Source organism: Triturus cristatus, chromosome 10 (genome assembly GCF_964204655.1).
Source record: "Triturus cristatus chromosome 10, aTriCri1.1, whole genome shotgun sequence".
NCBI lineage: Eukaryota > Metazoa > Chordata > Amphibia > Caudata > Salamandridae > Triturus > Triturus cristatus.
The window spans coordinates 268,389,275-268,412,306 of NC_140593.1; the positions used below are offsets into that span (position 1 = coordinate 268,389,275).

Sequence of the window (23,032 nt, forward strand, 5' to 3'; positions counted from 1 at the left end):
TGCAAACTGCTTGAGGGTGAATAATATGCACATTCAGGGTAATACCCTGTGTAGGAAAGTAGGATCGGCTTCTTATGGTTACCCCTACTTTTTGCTTGATGTTACACTGTTTGACTAGTCTGACTAGGATCATGCTAATAAGGACCCCAGCCTATCTGCTTTCTCCTTAAAATGTTATACATATACTTGGGTACACTCCAGATTGGATACTGGAGTACCCTTGTCAGTCCCTAGTATATGGTACACATGTAACCAGGGCATAGGTACCCCAGAGGCCTCCCATGGGCTGAAGCATGTATTATGCCACCCATGAGAGGCCATGCAAAATGGAGCTACAGGTCTGCCAACGCAGCCTGTGTAAGCTGGTGCTTTCACCACTAACTTTAGATATAGGTTTACTATATCTAAAGGTCACAACACTTAAAACTTATAAGTCACCCCTTTAGCAGGCCTTGACGATCCTGAAGGCAGGGTGCTGGGTTTTACGTGGGAGAGTGCCCCTGCATGAGCAGAGCCCCTCTGCAGCCTTCGGAGACCATTCTCCTGGGTTGTCTGTGACATAGCCAGACATATAGGTAGAGGTGCATTATATCCTCGCGGTAAATGCTGTCTCGAAAACGGCTGAAATAAAACATGTCATGTTTGGTATCAAACACCTTGGAATCATACCGGTAACCGGTGTGGGAGGTATGATTCCACCCTTCTGAAGTGAGCTTTGTGGGGTCACTCGTCTTTCCGGTACCAGCCTTCTCGACCCGGGCAGCCCAAAATGGTTGCTGCTGACCAGAGACACATTTCTGCCCTCCTGCTGCTGAGCCAAGCTCAAGCAAGGGAAGACAGGAAAATAGGCATCCTGTCACAGGGAGGTGTGACCACCTCCCAGACAAGAATTAGTGCATTGGGGCTGGGTGGGTGCACTTCCAAAGTGCCTGAAAGTCTGCACGAGGGGTACATTTGGTGTCCCTGTGCATAGTCCAGCTCAAACCAGTTCTGGGAGCCATTGGCTCCTGCTCTGGTGCGAAACTGGACAAAGGACATGGGAGTATCCTCCTTACTGTCCTGACCCTCCCCTGGGAGGGTCCCCTGAATCTGTCCAACCCTCTCCCGTGGGTACAAAAGGGGCTTACCTGGCTGTAGGACCCTAAATTTGACATGCACAAGATTCTGATCAAGAAACCACTGACCTTCGATCGTCTGGACACTCTGGACTTTGCTGGACGTCGACTGGGCCTGGCCTCGTCTCCCTCTCCGTCCAAAGCATTGTCTGTGCCCGTGTACCATAGAGGCTCTGTGCAGGACCTGTGGAGCATCAAGGACAACTGAAGTATCTCCCTTGGGGTGAAGGAGTCACTCCCCTGCATTCGCAGGCACTGTAACGCAACTGACCGGCCTGCTGATCCTGAGCTCCTGCGGACTCCGAAAACTGCAGCAACACAGGAGGTGGGTTCCTATGTTCCTGGAGGTCGTGCTGCCCTCTCACCGAGTTTTAGGCCAATACACCTCGTAGAGACCGCATAACCTGAAACCCTGCACACCACGTACATTTGCAAGTGCATATGCTTTTTGGTATTCCCCAACCACGTGCATTGGGCTATCGATAGCCCCAACCTCTGTGCACATTTCATACAAAGGACTCTGGCCTCCTCGCACTCTGTGCCCTGCAAGCTGATACTTTGTGAAACTGCTAGAGGTCCCCTCGCGATTCCTGTGCCTCTGGCCTGTGGGTCCATTTAAGGGACAACACTGATTTTCTTTGGCTCCCCTGGTTGCTTCAGGCCTGCTCTGACTCCCCTTGCTGTGGTGAGTCCTCTGGTGCTTGCTGGGCAGACCGTGACCTTTTTCTACCTTCTCCGTGGGTTGCCGTTGCCAAAGCTTGTTGGTGCTCCAACCGGACACCGACCCCTCAGCACTCGACAGCCTTCGCGGGACAGCTTGTATCCAGCTCCTGGTCATCGTCTGCTCCTGGTTCCCGTGGCTGCAGAGTCAAGGTCTCCTTCTTCGCACCTGAAGCACCCGACATCGGTGGGCATTCGTCTACAGAGTCCCTGGTCACCCCTGAGTGACCCAGACTCTGTCGCCTCTGCTTTCAGGTTCCTTCCTTCAAGAAACCACCTGTGGGTTCCACCGGACACTTTTCTTCTTTCCAGCAGTGGTATTTCTTTGAAGACTCCTATTGAGAACAACAGCGGTTTCAGACGCCACTTCGACCCTATGCATCCGGCTTCCCTGGGATAGGTAACTCTGGTACTTTGGTATCCACGGGTGTGGTGGCTCTCCAATCTTCTATGTTCTAAAGGGTTCCCTTGTAATACACTGGGAAGGGTCCTTAAACACCTAAACTGCAACCGTGACTCTCCCATTGAATTGTACGTAACACGCGGTTGTGTTCTCACACTGAACCCGTCCTGCGTGGGGTCCCTACTTACTCACCTGGGGTGGTTCCTTGGGGCCCCAGCAATTCTACAACCTCTAGGCACTGTCTTAACGCAAGTCGTGGTTCTTATACCACTATGTTAGTATATGGTTTGGTCTTCCCTTGGAGACCACTGTATATTAGTGCTACTTACGATTGTTACTGTGCAAAAGTATTGTGTGCTTTATGTTTATCTGCATGTGGCAGATACTTTGAGGTATTTAAGGTGTTATAACAATAAATATATATTCTTATAATTGTGTGGTTCTCCTTTCATTTAACCAATACAATAAGATTGCATTCTGGTGAAACAAGCTGCTTAACATTCCTTCAAGACTAAGCCTGAAGGCTGCTCTCCACGGCTACCACTTGGGATAGCTTTCTAAGGTTATCTTTGACCTCTTAAATCACCATAAGGGTTGTTTGGACTGGTGCAAGGTGCCCACTTTAATTATTGGACAGCATATACCAGGCCAACTTCTCACATTGGTGTGCAGCAGTTGGGATTCAAGCCTACACTGTTTACCAGATAAATCTTTGTATTGATTAACTGAAAACCACTAAGTACTAGGTACATATAATACTAGCTTAGATAAGTAAGTTCTACTGAACTTGGGGGTGGGTAAGTTAACGGTCTAGCACAACTTTTCTCCAACATAAGAGAGTTTAGTTTCCCACTACATTAGGTAGGTGCACACACCACACTTAGTATGTCTACTAATGGAGACGCCACCAGTGGCTCTCTGCCTTCTAGATACAGTGAGCTTTAATTCCAAGAATTGAAAGCCCTGTGTGCCTCTAGAAAGTTGAAGACAGCGAGAAGTGCCAACACTCAACGTCTCATTGAGGTGTTCCTGTTAGATGACCTTAGGAAGACCCCTGGGTTAGATGAACAGGAAAGAGTAGGTGGGACAGGGAATGAAGACAGATCAGGAGGTGAAACCTTTTATGACCTAGACTCAAACCCAGGCCAGGAGGATCAAGATGGGCCCCACCTGGACAACTCAGATCTTCAGGGAGATGCTGAAGAAGGCCAAAATGAACCCCTCCTGGAAGAGTACAGAGTTTACCAAGGAAATCTAGATCTCCCTCTGCAGAATCACATCACCCAGGACAGTCTTTAGGGACTTCTGTATCTAGCTAGAGGGACCAATCTTATGACAGGGAGTACCAATTTCTTGAGCGTGAGAAAGCTAAGCTTAGGCTCAGGCATGAGCAATTGGCCCTTGATAAAGAGTCCCTATAAGTCCAGAGGGCTAAAGAAAAGTTGGGAGTAGAGTCCCATGGTGGCAGCAACAGTGTCCCTAGAGTTAAGGAACATTCTTTTGGCAATAGGAACCCGAGCAAGATTGTCCCGCCCTACCATGTAGGGGGATGACATCCATAAACGGATAACTGATTTAGAGAGGGCCAGTAAAGTTCAGATGGACCCTCCAGAGCAGTGGACAGCTATCTTGTGGCTCTCCTTGGCTGACAAAGGTAGAGATAAGCTCCTCACTGTTAGAGAAGAGGATGCTGACAATTACTCAGTGCTGAAGAGTGCTCTCATTGATGAGTTTGGCTTAACCGCTGAACGGTATAGGATTAAGTTCAGAGACATCCAGAAGGCACAGAATCAGGACTGGGTAGACTTTGTGGATAGTGCCATTAAGGCTCTGGTAGACTGGTTGCTTGGCAGCAAAGTGAATGATTTCAAGGGATTGTACAATTTGATTATGAGGGAGCAGATCCTTAATACTTGTCAAAATCAGTTGTTGCATCAATACCTGGTTGACTCTGATCTGACTTCTCCCCAAGAACTGGAAAAGAAGGCAGATAAGTGGGTCAGAACCAGGGTGAAGCAGAAAAACCAGAACCATGGTGGTGACCAAAAGAAGCAAGATTCTAAAACTTCAGATAAGGGTGGGGACAGGAGTAAAGATGACAGGTCATCAGGGCACCCAAAAAAACGACATCTGGGGGGTGGGGGCGGAGAGAGAGTCACAATCCAACAAAGGGAAAGTCAAAAAGAAAACTTGGTGTTACTTATGTAAAGGAAAGACCCATTGGACAAAAGATGCCAATTGTCCAAAGGCCAAGGATTCAACTCAAACTACCACTGCCCCTAAGGCAACTGCTCCCCCTAATACAGCTTCAAGTGGGAACTAGGGAATGGTAGGGTTAACCTTGTGCTCTGAGATGGGTTCTGGCCTTTTTTGATTTGTATTCACATAGATCTTCTATTCCTTGATTTCGATTAGAGCTATTTTCTTGCTCTCCGTGGAGCTTCATTTCGGAAGCACATGCCCCGAACAGTCTCTCTATATGAACACAGGTAAGCGCTTCTCTAAGATGTCGTTACTTGTGGAGAGGGCAATACTGTCATTTCGTGATCACAAATGTGGTCTTAGTATGTGGTTGAGTTGTTTCTTTGTGTCTATCCCCTTTTTTTCCTCAGTCCCAACTCTGGCTTCTAGTGCTTGTAAATAAAAAATTGAAAGTTTTATCTTAATTGGCTATGCTTGTGACATTCTGTATGGACAATATATATATATGTCTTCATATATATATATATATATATATATATATATATATATATATATATATATATATATATATATATATATATATATATATACACACATATATACATTTTATTTTTCTTATCTTATGACAGGTCCCTTTCTCATTCGTGCTGTCTGTTGCGTCCTGAAGAAGGTGGTACTCCCTATTAGGTGTTGTTTCACCAAAACGCGCGTCGGCGCTTTGAACAGGGCTCCATTCTCCCTTCTACTCGATTGAACTTTGAAACTGTGTTCTTCAGAAACCTTGGATACCATCACTATATATTTATTTGAACATTCACAAAGGTTTCTTTCTGAGTCCCTGGTCGGTGGGGCCCATATGTATTGTCGGTCCGTACCATGATGCATAGTGTGGTCGTGTGATGTTGTATGAATGTGTTTTGGATACGAATGAGTGCATGTATTGATTAGCCTTTGCCTGATTGGGAACCGGTCGCTGTCTTCTTCTTTTTTGCATTATAGTTGTATTTTGTGATTTACCCATTTTTTGCTGTACATTAACTTTATTGATTTGAACCGTTTTTTTCTTTTGGAACTGTTTCTCTGAATTTACTCTATATATAAAAATGTGATCTATATATTTCTATTATGCCGGAAAGAATTTAATAATAACAATAAACGAAAAAAATGTGATATTATTCCCCCTGATCTTTTCTTAATTCTGAATACGTGTCTACATATGTGTATATATATTTTTTTGCCTTTGATCCAGCCAGAGTGTCTTTAGCTTAGATTTAAGCATATGATACATTGTACATGTTTAAGTATAAAGGGTAGAGTAAAGTGTTACTATGGTGACAAAAGATCTTGTGGACCCTGACCAGATCATACTTGGTGAGATGTACCAAGTGACCAATGCTAACAATGTCAGGACTGATCATTCCTTGGCAGTTGTTAATTTCATCTGGGAATGCGAAACTCACCCAAAGAAAGATGTGGTTAGCTCAGACCTTCCAGTAGAATGCTTGTTGGGCAATGATTTGGAAACTTCAGCCTTGGATGAAGTGGAACTTAGGACTCATGCAGCAGTGCTGGGCAGCTCTGCAGATGTGTTTGCTGTGACCAGGTCACAAGCCAAACTGATGTCTACTGAACAGGCCCTGGATCCTGAAAAGATGGACCAGATGCCTTCCAAGAGAAGGATCAGGGGGGTAAGGCTGTGTCTTCCCCCCCAGGCACAGAGAGAGGATCGGTCTCTTGAGGGAGATGATCTCAGTCCCTGTGAAGGAACTGTTTCAGATGAACTGGAACCTGATCAGGTTGAGTTCTTGGGGACAGGGGGCCCTTCCAGGGCAGAACTGAGTCAGGAGCAGTTGACCTGCCCCTCTCTTGAACCCCTCAGACAGAAAGTTGCTGCTGAGGCTGCTGGGAGTGTCAGTGGATCCCTCAGGATCTATTGGGATTAGGGACTCCTTTACTCAAGAGGGTAGAGACCCCAAGCCTGGTACCACCAGGAGGTTGGTCATGCCTCTGAAGTTTAGGGGCTTCTTACTCACCTTGGCACATGGCACTTCCCTAGCAGGACACCTAGGCCAAAGTAAGACTTGGGACAGGCTTGTCCCTCACTTTTACTGGCCTCATATGTCAGAGGACACAGAGGAGTTTTGTCGCTCCTGTACCACCTGTCAAGTCAGTGGTAAGTCAGGTGGTACCACAAAGGCCCCCCCTCATGCCACTACCTGTGGTGGGGGTTCCCTTTGAGAGGGTTGGGATTGACATTATTGGTCCCATGAACCCTCCAACTGCATCTGGGCACAGTTACATTCTAGTGGTGGTGGACCATGCCACTAGGTATCCAGAGGCAATACCCCTTACGACCGCCACAGCTCCTGTGGTGGCCAGGGCCCTCCTGGGAATGTTTTCCAGAGTGGGCTTCCCTAAGGAGGTTTTAACTGACAGAGGTACAAACTTCATGTCCAGTTATATCACTGCAATGTGGAAAGAGTGTGGAGTGAATTACAAATTCACCACACCGTATCACCCACAATGCAATGGGTTAGTTGAAAGGTTCAACAAAACTCTGAAGGGCATGATCATGGGCCTCCCAGAAAAGCTTAGGCGAAAATGGGATGTTCTGTTGCCCTGCCCTCTCTTTGCCTACAGAGAGGTCCCACAAAAGGGGGTTGGCTACAGCCCTCTTGAACTTTTGTTTGGGCATCCAGTTAGGGGCCCTTGTGTTCGTTGAAGGAGGGATGGGAGTTACCTCTCAAACAAGACATAGTGGACTATGTACTTGGTCTCCGCTCAAGTATGGCTGAGTACATGAAGAAGGCCAGCTAAAACCTTATACCCAGGGTGGTAAGAGAGAAATGAGGTTTAGTGTGTACTACAGGGGGCTTAAAGCAGTCATTAGGACTGATGCTCACCATATCCCTAGGGAAGATGAACTCATTGACACTTTAGCCTCAGCCAAGTTCTTGAGCACATTTGACCTCACTGCTGGATATTAGCATACCAGACTAGCTAAGGATGCCAAACCCAAAACAGCATTCTCAACCCCTAGTGAGCATTATCAATTTATTCTGATGCCCTTTGGTTTGAAGAATGCACCTGCCACGATCCTAGAGGCCTAGAAGCATATAGAGCAGCATATCTTGATGATATAGCTGTCTTTAGCTCCACCTGGGAGGATCACCTGGTCCACCTGAAGAATGTTTTGGAGGCTCTGCAGAAAGCAGGTCTCAATATCAAGGCCAATAAGAGCCAGATAGGGTAGAGTAAGGTTGTGTACATGGGCCACCTTGTGGGTGGAGGCCAGGTTCAACCATTGCAGAGCAAAATTCAGACCATCATGGACTGGGTTGCTCCCACTACCCAGACTCGGGTCAGAGCTTTCTTGGGCCCGACTGTGTACTACAGAAGACTTGTAAAAGGATATGGGTCTATATTGACTCCATTGAAGGATCGTACATCAAAGAGAATGCCCAAGAAAGTTCAGTGGACAGTTAGCTGTCAGAAGGCATTTGATGATATCAAGCAGGCCATGTGCACTGCTCCCATTCTGCAACGCCCTGACTATTCCAAACAATTCATTGTCCAAACAGATGCATCTGAGTTGGGGGTAGGGGCTGTGTTGTCACAACTTAATGCAGAGGGTCAGGATCAACCAGTAGCTTTTATTAGCGGAAGGTTGACCCCCAGAGATAGACGTTGGTCAGCCATTGAGAGGGAAGCCTTTGCTGTGGTTTGGGCTCTGAAGAAGCTGAGGCCATACTGGTTTGGCACTCACTTCATTGTTCAGACAGACCACAAGCCCCTCTTATGGCTAAAACGGATGAAAACCCCAAACTTTTGAGGTGGTCCATTTCCCTACAGGGGATGGACTATACAGTGGAACATAGACCTGGGATTAACCAGGACAATGAAGATGGACTCCCCAGATATTTCCACTTAGAAAATGAAGTTTAGTCTCATCGTCTTACGAGGGGGGGGGGTTTACTATATCTATAGGTCACTACACTTAAAACTAATAAGTCATCCCTATGGCAGGCCTTGACAATCCTGAAAGTAAAAGACACACAATTGATGGACGGAATGCAGAACAAATCAAAACATTCACCCCCAGTTAAGAAATCTGGGTTAAATTCATCATTCTTTTGCTCATCATGCCACCCCAGTTTAGACCTGACCATATGCAAATCAGTCTTGACCCTGTGCCTCATGGGAACAGTTCAAACTGAAATGGCAAGGTGCGCAAAAAAACGATGTATTTAGGCCCAGATCTCTGTACTGGGGTGAATGTATGACAGTGTTCGGCATTCTGTCCATCAATTGTTCTTTTTGCATTTGAGAATCATGAAGGCAGGGTACTGGGTTTTATGTGAGAGGGTGCTCCTGCATGAGCAGAGCCCCTATGCAGCCTTTGGAGACCATTCTCCTGGGTTGTCTGTGACACAGCCAGACATATAGGTAGAGGTGCATTATATCCTCGAGGTAAATGCTATCTCGAAAACGGCTGAAATAAAACATGTCGTGTTTGGTATCACTGGGCTTTCCGGTACCAGCCTTCTCGACCCGGGCAGCCCAAAATTGTTGCTGCCGACCAGAGACACATTTCTGCCCTCCTGCTGCTGAGCCAAGCTCGAGCAGGGGAAGGCAGGCCAATAGGCATCCTGTCACAGGGAGGAGTGACCACCTCCCAGACAGGATTTAGTGTATTGGGGCTGGGTGGGTGCACTTCCAAAGTGCCTGAAAGTCTGCACGAGGGGCAAATTTGGGTCCCTGTGCATAGTCCAGCTCAAACCAGTTCAGGGAGCCGTTGGCTGTTGCTCTGGCGTGAAACTGGACAAAGGACATGGGAGTATCCTCCCCACTGTCCTGACCCTCCACTGGGAGGGTCCCCTGAATCTGTACGCCCCTCTATCGTGGGTACAAAAGGGCTTACCGGGCTATAGGACCCTATAGTTCATGTAGACAAGATTCTGATCAAGAAACCACTGACCTTCGATCGCCTCGACACTTGGATTTCGCTGGACGTCGACTGGGCCTGACCTCGTCTCCCTCTCCGTCCAAAGCATCGTCTGTGCCCGTGCACCATACAGGCTCCGAGCAGGACCTGTGGAGCATCAAGGACAACTGAAGTATCTCCCTTGGGGTGAAGGAGTCACTCCCCTGAATTCGCAGGTACCACAACGCAACTGACCAGTCTGCTGATCCTGAGCACCTGCGGACACCGAAGGCTCCAGCAACACAGGAGGTGGGTTCCTACCTTCCTTGAGGTTGAGCTGCCCTCTCACCGAGTTTGAGGCCAGTATCCCTCGTGGGGACCACATAACCCGAACCACTGTGTGCTGCGTACATTTGCAAGTGCATATGCTTGTTGGTGTTTCCCAACTTCGTGCATTGGGCTGTCGATAGCCCCAACCTCTGCGCACATTTCGCACAAAGGACTCGGGCCTCCTTACACTATGTGCCCTGCAAGCCGATACTTTGTAAAACTGCTAGAGGTCCCCTCGCGACTCCTGTGCCTTTGGCCTGTGAGTCCATTTGAGGAACAACACTGATTTTCTTGGGCTTCCCTGGTTGCTGCAGGCCTGCCCTGACTCCATTTGCTGCTTCTAATGAATTGACCCCGTTGAGTGAGAGAAATATTTGACGAGCATCAGTTGAAATCGTGTCCTGATGGCTGCATCTATTTTTGAAGTGGTATACGTAAAGTTTCAACTTTGAAGCCAGTATTCAAGAGAAAGTCCCGCCAAGTGCAGCGGTAAGAATAAAGACAGAGAGAGCAAAGAAGAAATTAACCTGCTAGATTAAGAGGAACCCTTATGCAGCAAAGACCCTTTACGACCCCGTCCCCCTTTGATTGACAACAAGTGGCAACTGTGATACTTGTGGGGTCATCTGTTCCATCACCTACACCTTAGGCTGTTATATACCTCCTGTGTCCTGAAGAAGACCCGATATGACTATTTACAACTATTGTTTGATGTAGGGTCGAAACGTCGACGGTTCTACAGTCCCTTATTTAATTGGATTTCCTTGTCTATAACAAAAGGATAGGACATGTGCTTTACAAGGTTTATTGCATACCCACGAGGAAGCTGAGGACTTTTTATAATAGGAAATTTTGTATATATTTTGGTTCCACTTAAGAGATACGTGCATATATTGTAAATATCAACACTTTCACTTATTGCACTAAGTCACTTTATTCACTTGGTCACTGCGTCGTTTTTCAAAAAATATTGTATATACAGCCTTTCGTCATTTTTTCATTCCCTGTATAGGATTTTGTTTATCTGTGAATGAGTTGATACTTAACTGAAAACATAAAGAATAAATTGTTGTATCTAAAATTGTAATCCTTTGTTTAATATTGATTATTCAATTGATGCCTAAATGCTGTGGTTTTTGATTTATTTTGATTGAAATTAATTGTTTCCCTATGGAACCATTGTTTGTATTATGTTATCCTGACTCCATTTGCTGCGGGGAGTCCTCTGGTCCTTGCTGGGCCAGACCGTGACCTTCTCCATGGGTTGCCGTTGCCAAGGCTTGGTGGTGCTCCCGCCAGACACCGACCACTCGACATCCTTTGCGGGAGAGTTCGTATCCGGCTCCTGGTGTTGTAGTCTCCTGGTCCCCGTGGCTGCTGAGTCACAGGTCTCCTTCTTCGCACCTGAAGCCCCGATATCGGTGGGCATTCGTCTACCGAGCCCCTGGTCACCCCTGAGTGACCCAGACTCTGTCCCCTCTGCTTTCAGGTTCCTTCCTTCAAGAATCCATCTGTGGGTTCAACCAGACACTTTTCTTCTTTCCAGCAGTGTCATTACTTTGAAGACTCCCATTGAGAACGACAGCGGTTTCAGACGCCACTTTGACCCTATGCCCCCGGCTTCCCAGGGATAGGTAACTCTGGTACTTCGTTATCCACGGGAGGGGTAGCTCTCCAACCTTCTGTGTTCCAAAGAGTTTCCTCGTAATCCACTGGGAAGGGTCCTTAAACACTAAAACTGCAACCGTGACTCTCCCATTGAATTGTATGTAGCACACAGTCGTGTTCTCACACTGCACCCGTCCTCCGTGGGGTCCCTACTTACTTACCTGGGGTGGTTTGTTGGAGTCCCAGCAATTCTACACCCTCTAGAGAGTGTCTTAACTCGAGTCGTGGTTCTTATACCACTATTTCAGTATACGGTTTGGTCTCCCCCTGGAGCCCACTGTGTATTAGTGCTATTTACAATTGTTTCTGTGCTATAGTATTGTGTGCTTTATGCTTATCTGCGTGTGGCAGATACTTTGAGGTATTTAAGGTGTTATAACAATAAATATATATTCTTATAACTACTGTGTGGTTCTCATTTCATTTAACCAATACAATAAGATTGTATTCTGGTGAAACAAGATGCTTAACATTCCTTCAAGACTAAGGCTGAAGGCTGTTCTCCACAACTACCACTTGAATAGCTTTCTAAGGTTATCTTTGATCTCTTAAATCACCATGAGGGTAGTTTGGACTGGTGCAAGGTGCCCACTTTAAATAGTAGACAGCATATACCAGGCCAACTTCTCACACCCAGGCAGTAGGTGGACGCAAACTGAATGACTATGTGTAAGGGCTCTTCACAGTAAACTTGGAGAATAGATCTGGAAACAGATCAAACTCAACAGAGCCCACAGGGTGACCCACACAGGCCCAAGTATGCAAAAGCCTTCTGATGTCCTGGTAAAGACACACTATAACCTCTTTCCTGCCATCAGCATAGTCTGAAAATGACACGCTCATAATGGCAGAAGACAAGGGCATGGGAGTGGACCATCAAAGTAATGTGATGAGAAAGATGTGTTTCGAAGAGATGAAAATTACAGTTCAGTAATTGGGGCATTATTGCACTGTCTAGTCTTCCTTGTTCCAGTTCGAATTGTTTGAGAATATGCCAAGCAATATAAAAGTCTGTTAACAACCAAGCACCAGGACTCAATAAATGTACTTCAGCCACTAGCCACAACCCAACTGACCCAGCACGTCAGGAGACCAAGGGAGAGAGACAAAGATCAGGCAAAAAAGCCATCCATTTGTCAGAGCTAAGGCCCAAGAGGAACAGCGGACCAAGGCAGAAAAGAAGTCCAAGGATAAGCAACACCTACTGCCCTGAACAGAGTTTAACACCCAACCCCCTGCACGGCAGCAAGAGGACCTTGGGGAAGACTGAAGCCTAGGCCCTCAATCACAACTGCCAGAAATCCTGAATTGCAGAAGATACCTCTTTGGCAGGAGACAAAAAAAGAAGGCTGAAGAGGTATCAGGCCTCAACAAGTTAAACCCCAGGACTTGGTTGCACACAAACCACAAGATCAAGGGGCACAAAGCACACAGAGCTGCTTCCTACAAACCACATCAGAACAAGAGAAATGTCATGCTCCTTCACTCGCGGAGCCGAAAACTAAGACGCGAAGGTCGCGTCCTCCCATTCCGTCACTACAGGGGCGGAAAGACTACAATTCCCAGAGGCTGGCCCGTTTCCGGGTGAGGACCCAGCAATCCAGGAAGTGTAGAAAAACACTTCCGGGACGTCGAAACGGCGCTTGACAATCCGTTCCGGACCCTGGCTACAAGCGGACGCTTTCTTTCCCGCGGAATAGAGGAAGCGGACTATCCTTGGTACTACCCTAGAGGACTTCACAAGAGCGGAGGGATTCCTACCGGAGCCTCCGATTTTCACGCATCGTTCAGCAGAGGTCGGTCACGACATACCCTTGAGGACTTCACAAGAGCAGAGGGATTCCTACCGGAGCCTCCGATTTTCCACGCATCGTTCTGAAGAGGTCAGGCGGCATTTCACTCGTTGTCGAGTTGTAAGTACACGCTTCTTGTTTCTTTCGAGCTTCACAAGCTCCACCCGGTCCCGTTGTGTCCTCCGTCACGAGTACTGTGAAAATACCCCCTACTTCTCCTATCGTTTGCACTAAGGGCTTCAGAACTTCTGTCAGCTTCCTAGACACTGTGGAAGTTGGGGCAAAAACCGGTAATTCAGTTGGCCTGTCGCTGTGACGAAATTTCAACAGTGACGACATTGCCAAGAGGTCGCTCTCTTGTCTGCTGTGAGGTAAACAGTACAGGCATAGAAGGTTTGCAGAGGGGACATCAGACTCTCAGGTACGCCTATGACAGTGGGAACTAGACAGGGAGAAAACAGGGTGAGCGAAGGAGTAAGGTAGAGTGCTACAATTCCCTAATGCTTTTTTCTGTGTCCGTCCTACAGGAAGTTGAGACTCATAGACCAGACCCTCAAGCCCAAGACCCTGAAGACCCGTGTTTCTGTTCCTTGTCCCCCGAGTGCGTTCCCTCATAACTGTATTTTATTACACTCTGGGGAGAGAACGTGTCCGGTGGCGAAGGGATCATATTCTTCGCGACATCGTCCCTGCTGGCTGCTACGCAAAGGTTAGTGGGCTCTATTTTCCTTCTTGAGCTGCTGACACCTGACAGATTGTCAAGCCCAAGAAAGACGCCCAGCCCGGACGATGGACACTAATGTCGTATTGTCCTCCCTGTTGGAGAGCTTAACCGCTCTACAACATGAGGTGCAAACCTCACGCCTAGAAAATCAGGAAGTACGTAAAGAAGTGAATACCTTAAGAAGGGAAGTTGCGGGGTTATCCCGTAGGGGCCAGAGTCCTTACATCAAAGAAGCAACACTACAACCCCCTTCTCATCCCACCCGGTTCCATTCAGTAGTAGATACACAAGGGGGTGGGTTCTTCACAGCCTCTCCAAGTCCCCCAACCACCTCAGAGACCGCTCCTGCAATTCATGTAATCCAGAAGCTCAGCATTCCCTTAGCGCCACCGGAACGCTTCTATGGAGAACCAAAAAAGTTTGAGACGTTCCTCAATCAATGTCGCCTGCACTTCTTGTGTAAACCGTCGGTCTTTCATGAGGACACGGCAAAAACCGCCTTCATGATGTCATACATGGGAGGGAACGCGGCTAGTTGGACCATACCCCTCATGGAACGCAATGACCCTGTCTTACATCACTTTGCAGACTTCTGTGTGGAGCTGAGAAAACTCTTCGATAGGAAGTCCCATATGATGTCTCTGGATCGCGAACTCATTACTCTGCGGCAGGGGTCCCAGGACCTCTTAACGTACATTACCTCTTTTAACCGGTTAGTGGTGGAGACTGACTGGCCACAGGAGAAACTGACCACCCTTTTTTATCAGGGGCTAAGAGGAGATCTGAAAGACGTTTTGGCACAGGTAGTTCAATTGCCCCCCACGTGCGAAGAACTGATAGATCTTACAGTCCAATTGGACCACCGTCTTCAGGAGAGAAAAGGGGATCGGAGTCGCGGGGAGATGCGTCCTCTCTTACCACGCCCAAGAAACACCGTGGAGGAACGCCCCAAAGGAACTGAAGGACCCGAACCGATGCAAATTGGGGGGATCCGAGGTCCCCTAACTACTGAGGAGCGAGAAAAACGGAGAAAAATGAAACTCTGTTTATATTGCGGCAAAGGAGGGCATTTTATACGGGAATGCCGAGCACGAGCTCAACTCCCCGAACGGAGCAGCTCTCCCAAAACCATCACATCCATGGAGAGCCCGGAACCAGAGGAAAACTAGCAAACCCGAGTCAGCCAGAGATCTCTGGTTCGGGTCATTTACCTTTACCGATCTCATCCATCATCGCCAACACTCTACAACCTGCTGTCGCACATCTGAATGTGAGTGTTTCCCTGTGGGTTACAGGGTCGAAACCGGTGCAATTAGAAGCCATGCTAGATTCTGGGGCAACGGGAAACTACATGGACCTAACATACGCACAACACCTAGGAGTGGCAAGTGAACGAAAAAAGATCCCTGACAACGTGAGAGCGGTGGATGGCTCAGAACTGACATCCGGACCCGTCGTAAGCCATACCCATCGCCTCCAGATGCGACTAGGGAAGGATCATTATGAACGCATCTCTTTTGATCTAATCGATGCCCCCCAGTTTCGTCTCATATTAGGCATGCCTTGGCTTACTTTACATGACCCCAAGATCAGCTGGGCCGACCGCACGGTCTCCATGAATTCCCAGTATTGCAAGGCACACTGCACAGAAGAGACCGCCGGACCAGAGACCAACTCCGCGTCACTCGCAGTATTGATGGCCAACGCGTGTAGCCCATCCATCCCTGAAAAAACAAGCCGGTTACCCGACGCCTACCAGCAGTACCAGTCTCTCTTTAACAAACAGAAGGCAACTCAACTACCACCACACAGGACCCATGACTGCCGGATTGACTTAATTCCCGGAGCGGACATTCCGTGCAGTCGTGTTTACGCCCTGACAGAGCCCGAAACACGATACCTGAAAAACTACTTAGAAGAAAACCTGGCATCCGGATTCATCACGCACTCTTCCTCGCCAGCATCGTCCCCTCTTTTCTTTATTCCGAAGAAAGATTGTGCCGAATTGAGGACTTGCATAGACTATCGAGCGTTAAATCGAATCACAGTAAAAAACCGCTACCCTCTCCCACTGATTCCGGTACTCTTGGACCAGCTGAAAGGCGCCAGGTTTTTTACTAAATTGGATTTAAGGGGTGCATATCATCTTGTCAGAGTAAGGAGCGGAGACGAGAGGAAGACCGCCTTCCGAACCAAGTTCGGGCTTTTTGAGTACAGGGTGATGCCGTTTGGGCTCTGTAACGCCCCAGCGGCCTTTCAATATTTCATGGACGAGGTGTTGAGAGGCCTCCTGGACGTCTGTTGCGTGGTGTACATAGATGATATCCTCATCTACTCTCCCTGTCTTACGGAGCACATCAAGCATGTGACGGCTGTCTTGGAAAAACTGCAGCAACATTCTCTATACGCAAAGTTGGAGAAATGTCTGTTCCATGTTCCGGAGGTCACCTTCCTTGGCTATGTGATTAATGCAGAGGGTTTTCAGATGGATGACACGAAGGTGGAAGCGATAACCCGCTGGAAGACTCCACAGCATGTCAAGGCGGTCCAAAGTTTCTTGGGATTCGCAAACTATTACAGGCGTTTTATTAAGGACTTCTCCAAAAGTAATCCAACCCATAACTCCGTTGCTAAGAAAACATGTCCCATTTGTGTGGGGAGAAGAGGCTGAAAACTCATTTCAGGAATTGAAATCTAGATTTACCCAGGCCCCCATCCTAAGACATCCTGACTCTTCTCTTCCATTCGTGGTGGAAACAGACGCTTCCCAGTACGCCCTTGGAGGGGTATTATCCCAGCGACACCCCCAAACGGGACAGTTACACCCGGTGGCCTACTTCTCTAAAAAGCTTACGGCCAGTGAACTTAATTATTCTATCTCAGACAAAGAATTGCTCGCCATCAAACGGGCCTGTGAAGAATGGCGCCATTATCTCTTGGGAGCACAACACACAATCGAAATATACACAGATCACCGGAATCTGTTGTTCCTCAAGACAGCTAGGGCGCTTACACCCCGCCAGCTTCGATGGACCTTGTTTTTTGCTGATTATGATTTTGTCATCAAATACAGACCAGGCTCCCAAAATGGGAAGGCAGATGCGCTCTCCCGCTTTGAAGACCTTGAGAAACAGGGAGATCCGGAAACGCAGGAACCTCCCTTAATACTAGCAGAGGGTACCATTGCGGACTCAACCCTAGCAGTACTCTCCTCTCAGAACTTTCTCGAGGAAGTCAAGACTTCCTTGGAGGATATTGATGTACGGGCCTGGATCCAGGAGGAACACGAGAATAGAGTCATAACTAATGACTTATTGTACCGCTCTCAAGCACTATACGTACCTACGGTGAGTCTTCAGAGGCAGGTCCTGGCATGGGCTCATGATACAGCGTTAGGAGGACACCTGGGAACCTCCAAAACCATTGCCAGTATAGAACGCTCCTTCTGGTGGCCGACAGTCAAGAAAGACACAAAGGCATACATTAGTGGGTGTTCGATATGTGCTCAAGGAAAAGCGAGACACTGTAAACCCATGGGACTCCTACGCCCTTTGCCCATCCCTCCCAGACCATGGCACACCGTCTCTATGGATTTTATCGTGGAAATGCCCCCCTGCAATGGATATACAGTGGTGCTAGTAGTGGTGGACCATTTAACCAAAATGGGGCATTTCATACCTCTGAAAGGGCTACCTACCTCCTCCGACTTAGCCTTTGTCTTTCTTCAGCATGTAGTGCGACCACATGGCATACCCAACGTTCTCATCACAGACAGGGGATCCCAATTTACCTCTAGGTTTTGGAGAGAGTTATGCAAAGCCATGGACATCGACGCCAGGCTGTCCACCAGTTTCCATCCCCAAACAGATGGCAAAACTGAACGCCTCAATCAGACTGTGGAACAGTACCTTCGCTGTTTTTCCCTTCAGAGCGCTACCAACTGGATTACCCATCTATGGACGGCAGAGTTTGCATACAACAACTCCGAACACTCTACGTTGGGATGCTCTCCCTTCTTCTGTTTGTACGGTTACCATCCGAACATGCTCACTTTTGATTGGCCTATCCAATCACCGGTCCCTAGTATACAAGAACATCACGCACATCTACGCGCCGTGTTACAGGAAGCGAAACAACACCTCAAGACGGCGCAGGCGGTACACAAAAGATTTGCAGATCGGAAAAGAACAAAAGAACCCGAATATCAGGTGGGGGACATGGTCTGGCTGGCTACAAAAAATTTACATTTAAAGGGGACCAACAAATTCAAACTCAAATACATAGGTCCCTATAACATAGTAGAAGTCATCAACCCCGTAGCCATGAAACTATCCTTACCCCCATCTTGGCGAATCCACCCCGTATTCCATGTGTCCTTGCTACAACCTTGCCCTAACCACATTCGATTGCCAGAACGACCCCCCCCAATGGAAATCGAAGGACAAGAGGAATACCAGGTGCAAGACATCCTAGATTCCCGGTTAATAAGGGGAAGGGTTCAGTACTTGGTGGACTGGAAAGGTCATGGGGTCGAGGATAGAACCTGGGAACCAGTACAGAACCTTCACTGCCCGGATCTCGTGGTGAGATTTCATGAGGCTAACCCTGGTAAACCAGGACGACCGCCGAGACGGCGTTCCTTAAGAGGAGGTTCTGTCATGCTCCTTCACTCGCGGAGCCGAAATCTAAGACGCGAAGGTTGCGTCCTCCCGTTCCGTCACTACAGGGGCGGAAAGACTACAATTCCCAGAGGCTGGCCCGTTTCCGGGTGAGGACCCAGCAATCCAGGAAGTGTATAAAAACACTTCCGGGACGTCGAAACGGCGCTTGACAATCCGTTCCGGACCCTGGCTACAAGCGGACGCTTTCTTTCCCGCTGAATAGAGGAAGCGGACTATCCTTGGTACTACCCTAGAGGACTTCACAAGAGCGGAGGGATTCCTACCGGAGCCTCCGATTTTCACGCATCGTTCAGCAGAGGTCGGTCATGACATACCCTTGAGGACTTCACAAGAGCGGAGGGATTCCTACCGGAGCCTCCGATTTTCCACGCATCGTTCTGAAGAGGTCAGGCGGCATTTCACTCGTTGTCGAGTTGTAAGTACACGCTTCTTGTTTCTTTCGAGCTTCACAAGCTCCACCCGGTCCCGTTGTGTCCTCCGTCACGAGTACTGTGAAAATACCCCCTACTTCTCCTATCGTTTGCACTAAGGGCTTCAGAACTTCTGTCAGCTTCCTAGACACTGTGGAAGTTGGGGCAAAAACCGGTAATTCAGTTGGCCAGTCGCTGTGACGAAATTTCAACAGTGACGACATTGCCAAGAGGTCGCTCTCTTGTCTGCTGTGAGGTATACAGTACAGGCATAGAAGGTTCGCAGAGGGAACATCAGACTCTCAGGTACGCCTATGACAGTGGGAACTAGACAGGGAGAAAACAGGGTGAGCGAAGGAGTAAGGTAGAGTGCTACAATTCCCTAATGCGTTTTTCTGTGTCCGTCCTACAAGAAGTTGAGACTCATAGACCAGACCCTCAAGCCCAAGACCCTGAAGACCCGTGTTTCTGTTCCTTGTCCCCCGAGTGCGTTCCCTCATAGCTGTATTTTATTACACTCTGGGGAGAGAACGTGTCCGGTGGCGAAGGGATCATATTCTTCGCGACATCGTCCCTGCTGGCTGCTACGCAAAGGTTAGTGGGCTCTATTTTCCTTCTTGAGCTGCTGACACCTGACAGAAATTAGAGTTAGTCACAAACAAAGGGGCATACCCCAAAGACACCAGCACTAAGGACCAAGTCTCAGCTACAGGTCCAACAGTAAAGAACAGGTGACAAAAGTTGTTAAAAGAAACACAAGAGTTCAACTCCAAAACGGATGGAATTCAAAGTGCTCCAAGTAAGAAACAAAGCTGACCCTAGCAGAGTGCCTCACAATTGTCAGAATCATTGCTGAACAACGGAGCAAAACATTTATGTTCCGGAGGGTTGGTTACTTCAAAACCATAATTTAAGAGCCTGTGTAATCCCTATAAAATAAAGGACGGCAAATGTCTTAATTATTTACAATTTCCTGCACTGGGAGTATGAACTTTTGACAGCTTGTCCAGATTTTCTGATAAAATTGAAATCTCACTGGAGCATAATGGACTTTTGGGGACTTTTGTAAGATCTCATCCAAGGTGGCTCTTTTGGAAGTGATAGAATAAAAAAGGCCCAAGATCATACCCATTGCTTGTCCTTTAAATTTCTGGAAGAAGAATCTAAAATCTTACCACAGAGGACTCGGAGGAGTTTTGTGCATCTTCTGGCTTCGAGCTTCGCTTCAGACGGCGCTTCTGACTTAGTCCCCTCAGCATCTTGTTTCCAGAATCTTGAACCTGCAAATAAAATAAAATATTTAAAAGGTCAGATGCACATACTCACAAGATATGAATGAAAGATCACATTGTCTAAGGTTATTGCGAGCAACCCATGTGATGTACAGTTCATGACCAAGAACAGTGAAGTTCTTGATGGCCATTTAGGAAAAGGACAAACCAGCCACCTCCCCACCAAATAAAGCCTGGTACCAGAACTACTTGGCCCTGCAGCAGGTGAAACACCAGATGTGGCAAAACTGAAAGAAATGGCACAGAAATGTAAACAAAAGGCAGGAGGAAAAGCTGCCAAGGTCACGCAAGTAAATGAAAAGGAGCCGTAAAGGCACCACATGTCAGATGTAAATAACTGCCAGGTCAGAGTGGCCCCACTAACCAAAGCTAAAGGAAACAACTTGGGTGCTGATACAGACAGGCTGCAGAAGGAATAAGCAACACTGCGGTGGGGACCATCCATGGCCTCCACAACTGCAGCACTTAAAATCAGCATGGAACATGGCAGTGGAGGGACTATCAGCCGGTGAAGGCAAGATCCATAGACATCTCCCATAGCCTTCAAGAAATAGGCAGAAGCCTTGCCACAATTTAGAGTCATACCCTAAAGATGGTTTCATGAATGAGAAGCAAGCATTCGAGACAATCAATTCTAGAGCGGACAGTCAGTCTTTAGCATGGAACATTATAAAACCCCAAATAATCAGGAGCAAAGCAAAAACAAGAGCAGCAGCCCTGGGACCAGGTCTCAAAGGGCATCATTTGCATCCCAGAAGGTTAGAAAGGACCAAAATCTTGGACACAGTCATTGAGAGGGAGACAGAGCAAGACCCTGAAGCCAGGCCAATACATTTGGCAGACCAACAACAGTAGCACTCCCCAACTGCTGAAGCAGACCTGGGGCGGCATATAGGAAGCCAAACCCAGACCACTGTAGTTCAGCAAGCAGCAGAATAACTGGTACCAAAGCACCAGAACTTTCCACTACAGTGAATACCATGAAACGTTGTCTGGCAACCAAGAGCCACAGCAGACCTGGAAAACCAGGGTCTACCGCCCAAACAACTTCTAGGAGTTAAAACAATACACAAAATATAGAAACAAGTATACTGCAAACAAGTACACAAATTATTACACAACATACTACCACACCAGCGCGAGCATGTGACTAAACAGGAAATTAACACAATACGCACCACTAACCTGGCGTGGCAACGTATGGGGAAACTAGCACATAAACTTCATTATATGCACCAGCCTTGCCACAACAGCACCATCCAGCTTTGTCAGTGACCCAGGAAAAAGTTGGAATGGAGTTATTACAACGGGTGGGTGTAGACAGTATGGAAGATCTTTATAAAGAAGATAACTTTATAGATACTGAGGAGCTTCAATATGTCCGTAATCAAACCCTCCTCTTTAAAATCACATACCACCGACTACGAAGCGCGATGAAAAACCTATACCTCATGTTCCCCGCTGAACCACCTGTACTACAAGCAGTGCAAATGATTATTACAACTCCCCATAATACACATCTTGTCCCAAAATTATATCTCTCCTGCAAGAAGATATAAACAGCACCACGACTAAAGCATTAAATCGGTGGAATAGAATACTAGATGTACAGCTCTCAAATGTAGAATGGAATACTACCTGCGCACTTACCAATATGCTCACCCCAAACGGGAACCTGCACATTATACACTATAAATACCCAAATCAAATTGCATAAATGTGGGCTCCAATCCGATGCAAGATGTCAAAGAAGTAATCCAGATAATGCTTATTTTTTACGTCTGGCGTGGACATGCCCAAACATTAGAGCATATTGGGAAGAGGTAAAGATATTAAGTGATATGCTGAGAACGAGAATAGAATGCACACCTCGAATATGCCTGCTGGGACTGGCAGAGGAATTGCGTTCTCTCAAACGTAAATTTTGTGCAATAGCATTGTTAACGGGGAAAAGGGTTTCAATATATTGGGGAAGTAAGCACTATCCAAGTAGTAGACAATGGCTGCATGATATGGCATATTGCAGAGTCACTCAAGACGTATGAGGAGGAACTCCCTACCAGATCTCGGCCAAGAGACTATTGGATAACTCTAACAGACTAAATGCAAATCCTAATGTAGGTATGTCAACTACTGTGTATAATGATATGTAATGAGTGTAAATATTGTAAAATCTGTACTATGTGATGCCGGATATTACTAGCAATGCTAGATTGTAACACTTCATGCAACTCGCTTTTGCCATTTGTGAAATGCCGTTTGTAAGCCTGAACTGTTATGGTACACTGTTTTTGCTAGTTAGTTCTAATAAAAACTTTCACACAAAAAAAAGTACACAAATTATGGAATATTTTATTTAATTCACTAACAAATAAAATATTATGAAAATTGAAATTTTAGTAGGAAGGTTGATGCTTTTCAAAATGTAGTTTATTTCTCGACTCTACCGTATCACATCATCTTTTTTGTTCCAAATGCATGCTTGTTTCATCAGCGCACACAGGTGCAATTTCAATTAAGCCACCAATCATCCATATTAGATAGCATTTGCTGTTCTTGCATTTCTCTCACAAATAAACAGATGGGGAGTGTGATGTGCGCAGTGTGATGTGTTGGTAATTGGTAAGAGTGCAGTATCACCCGCCAGGGTATTCTGTCAATAAGCAGGAGTGAGTTTTGCATCGCCCAGGGCATGCAGGGGCTATTCGAAGAACCAGGTATTCAGCTTCTTGAGGAAGTCAAGAAGTGAGGAGGAGCCTCTGATGTGTA

The 23,032-nt window shown here is 47.1% G+C and overlaps 1 protein-coding gene across 1 annotated transcript in view; it reads right to left on the minus strand.

Moving 5' to 3' along the window:
• The window catches only part of VPS50 (VPS50 subunit of EARP/GARPII complex), a 748,521-nt gene that overhangs the window by 709,436 nt on the left and 16,053 nt on the right, over positions 1–23,032 (minus strand). Inside the window, exon 2 of the mRNA XM_085630983.1 lies at positions 20,147–20,251. Within this exon, the coding sequence (XP_085487109.1) occupies positions 20,147–20,230 (84 nt within the window). The 5' untranslated portion in view covers positions 20,231–20,251. The remainder of the gene's footprint in view (positions 1–20,146; positions 20,252–23,032) is intronic.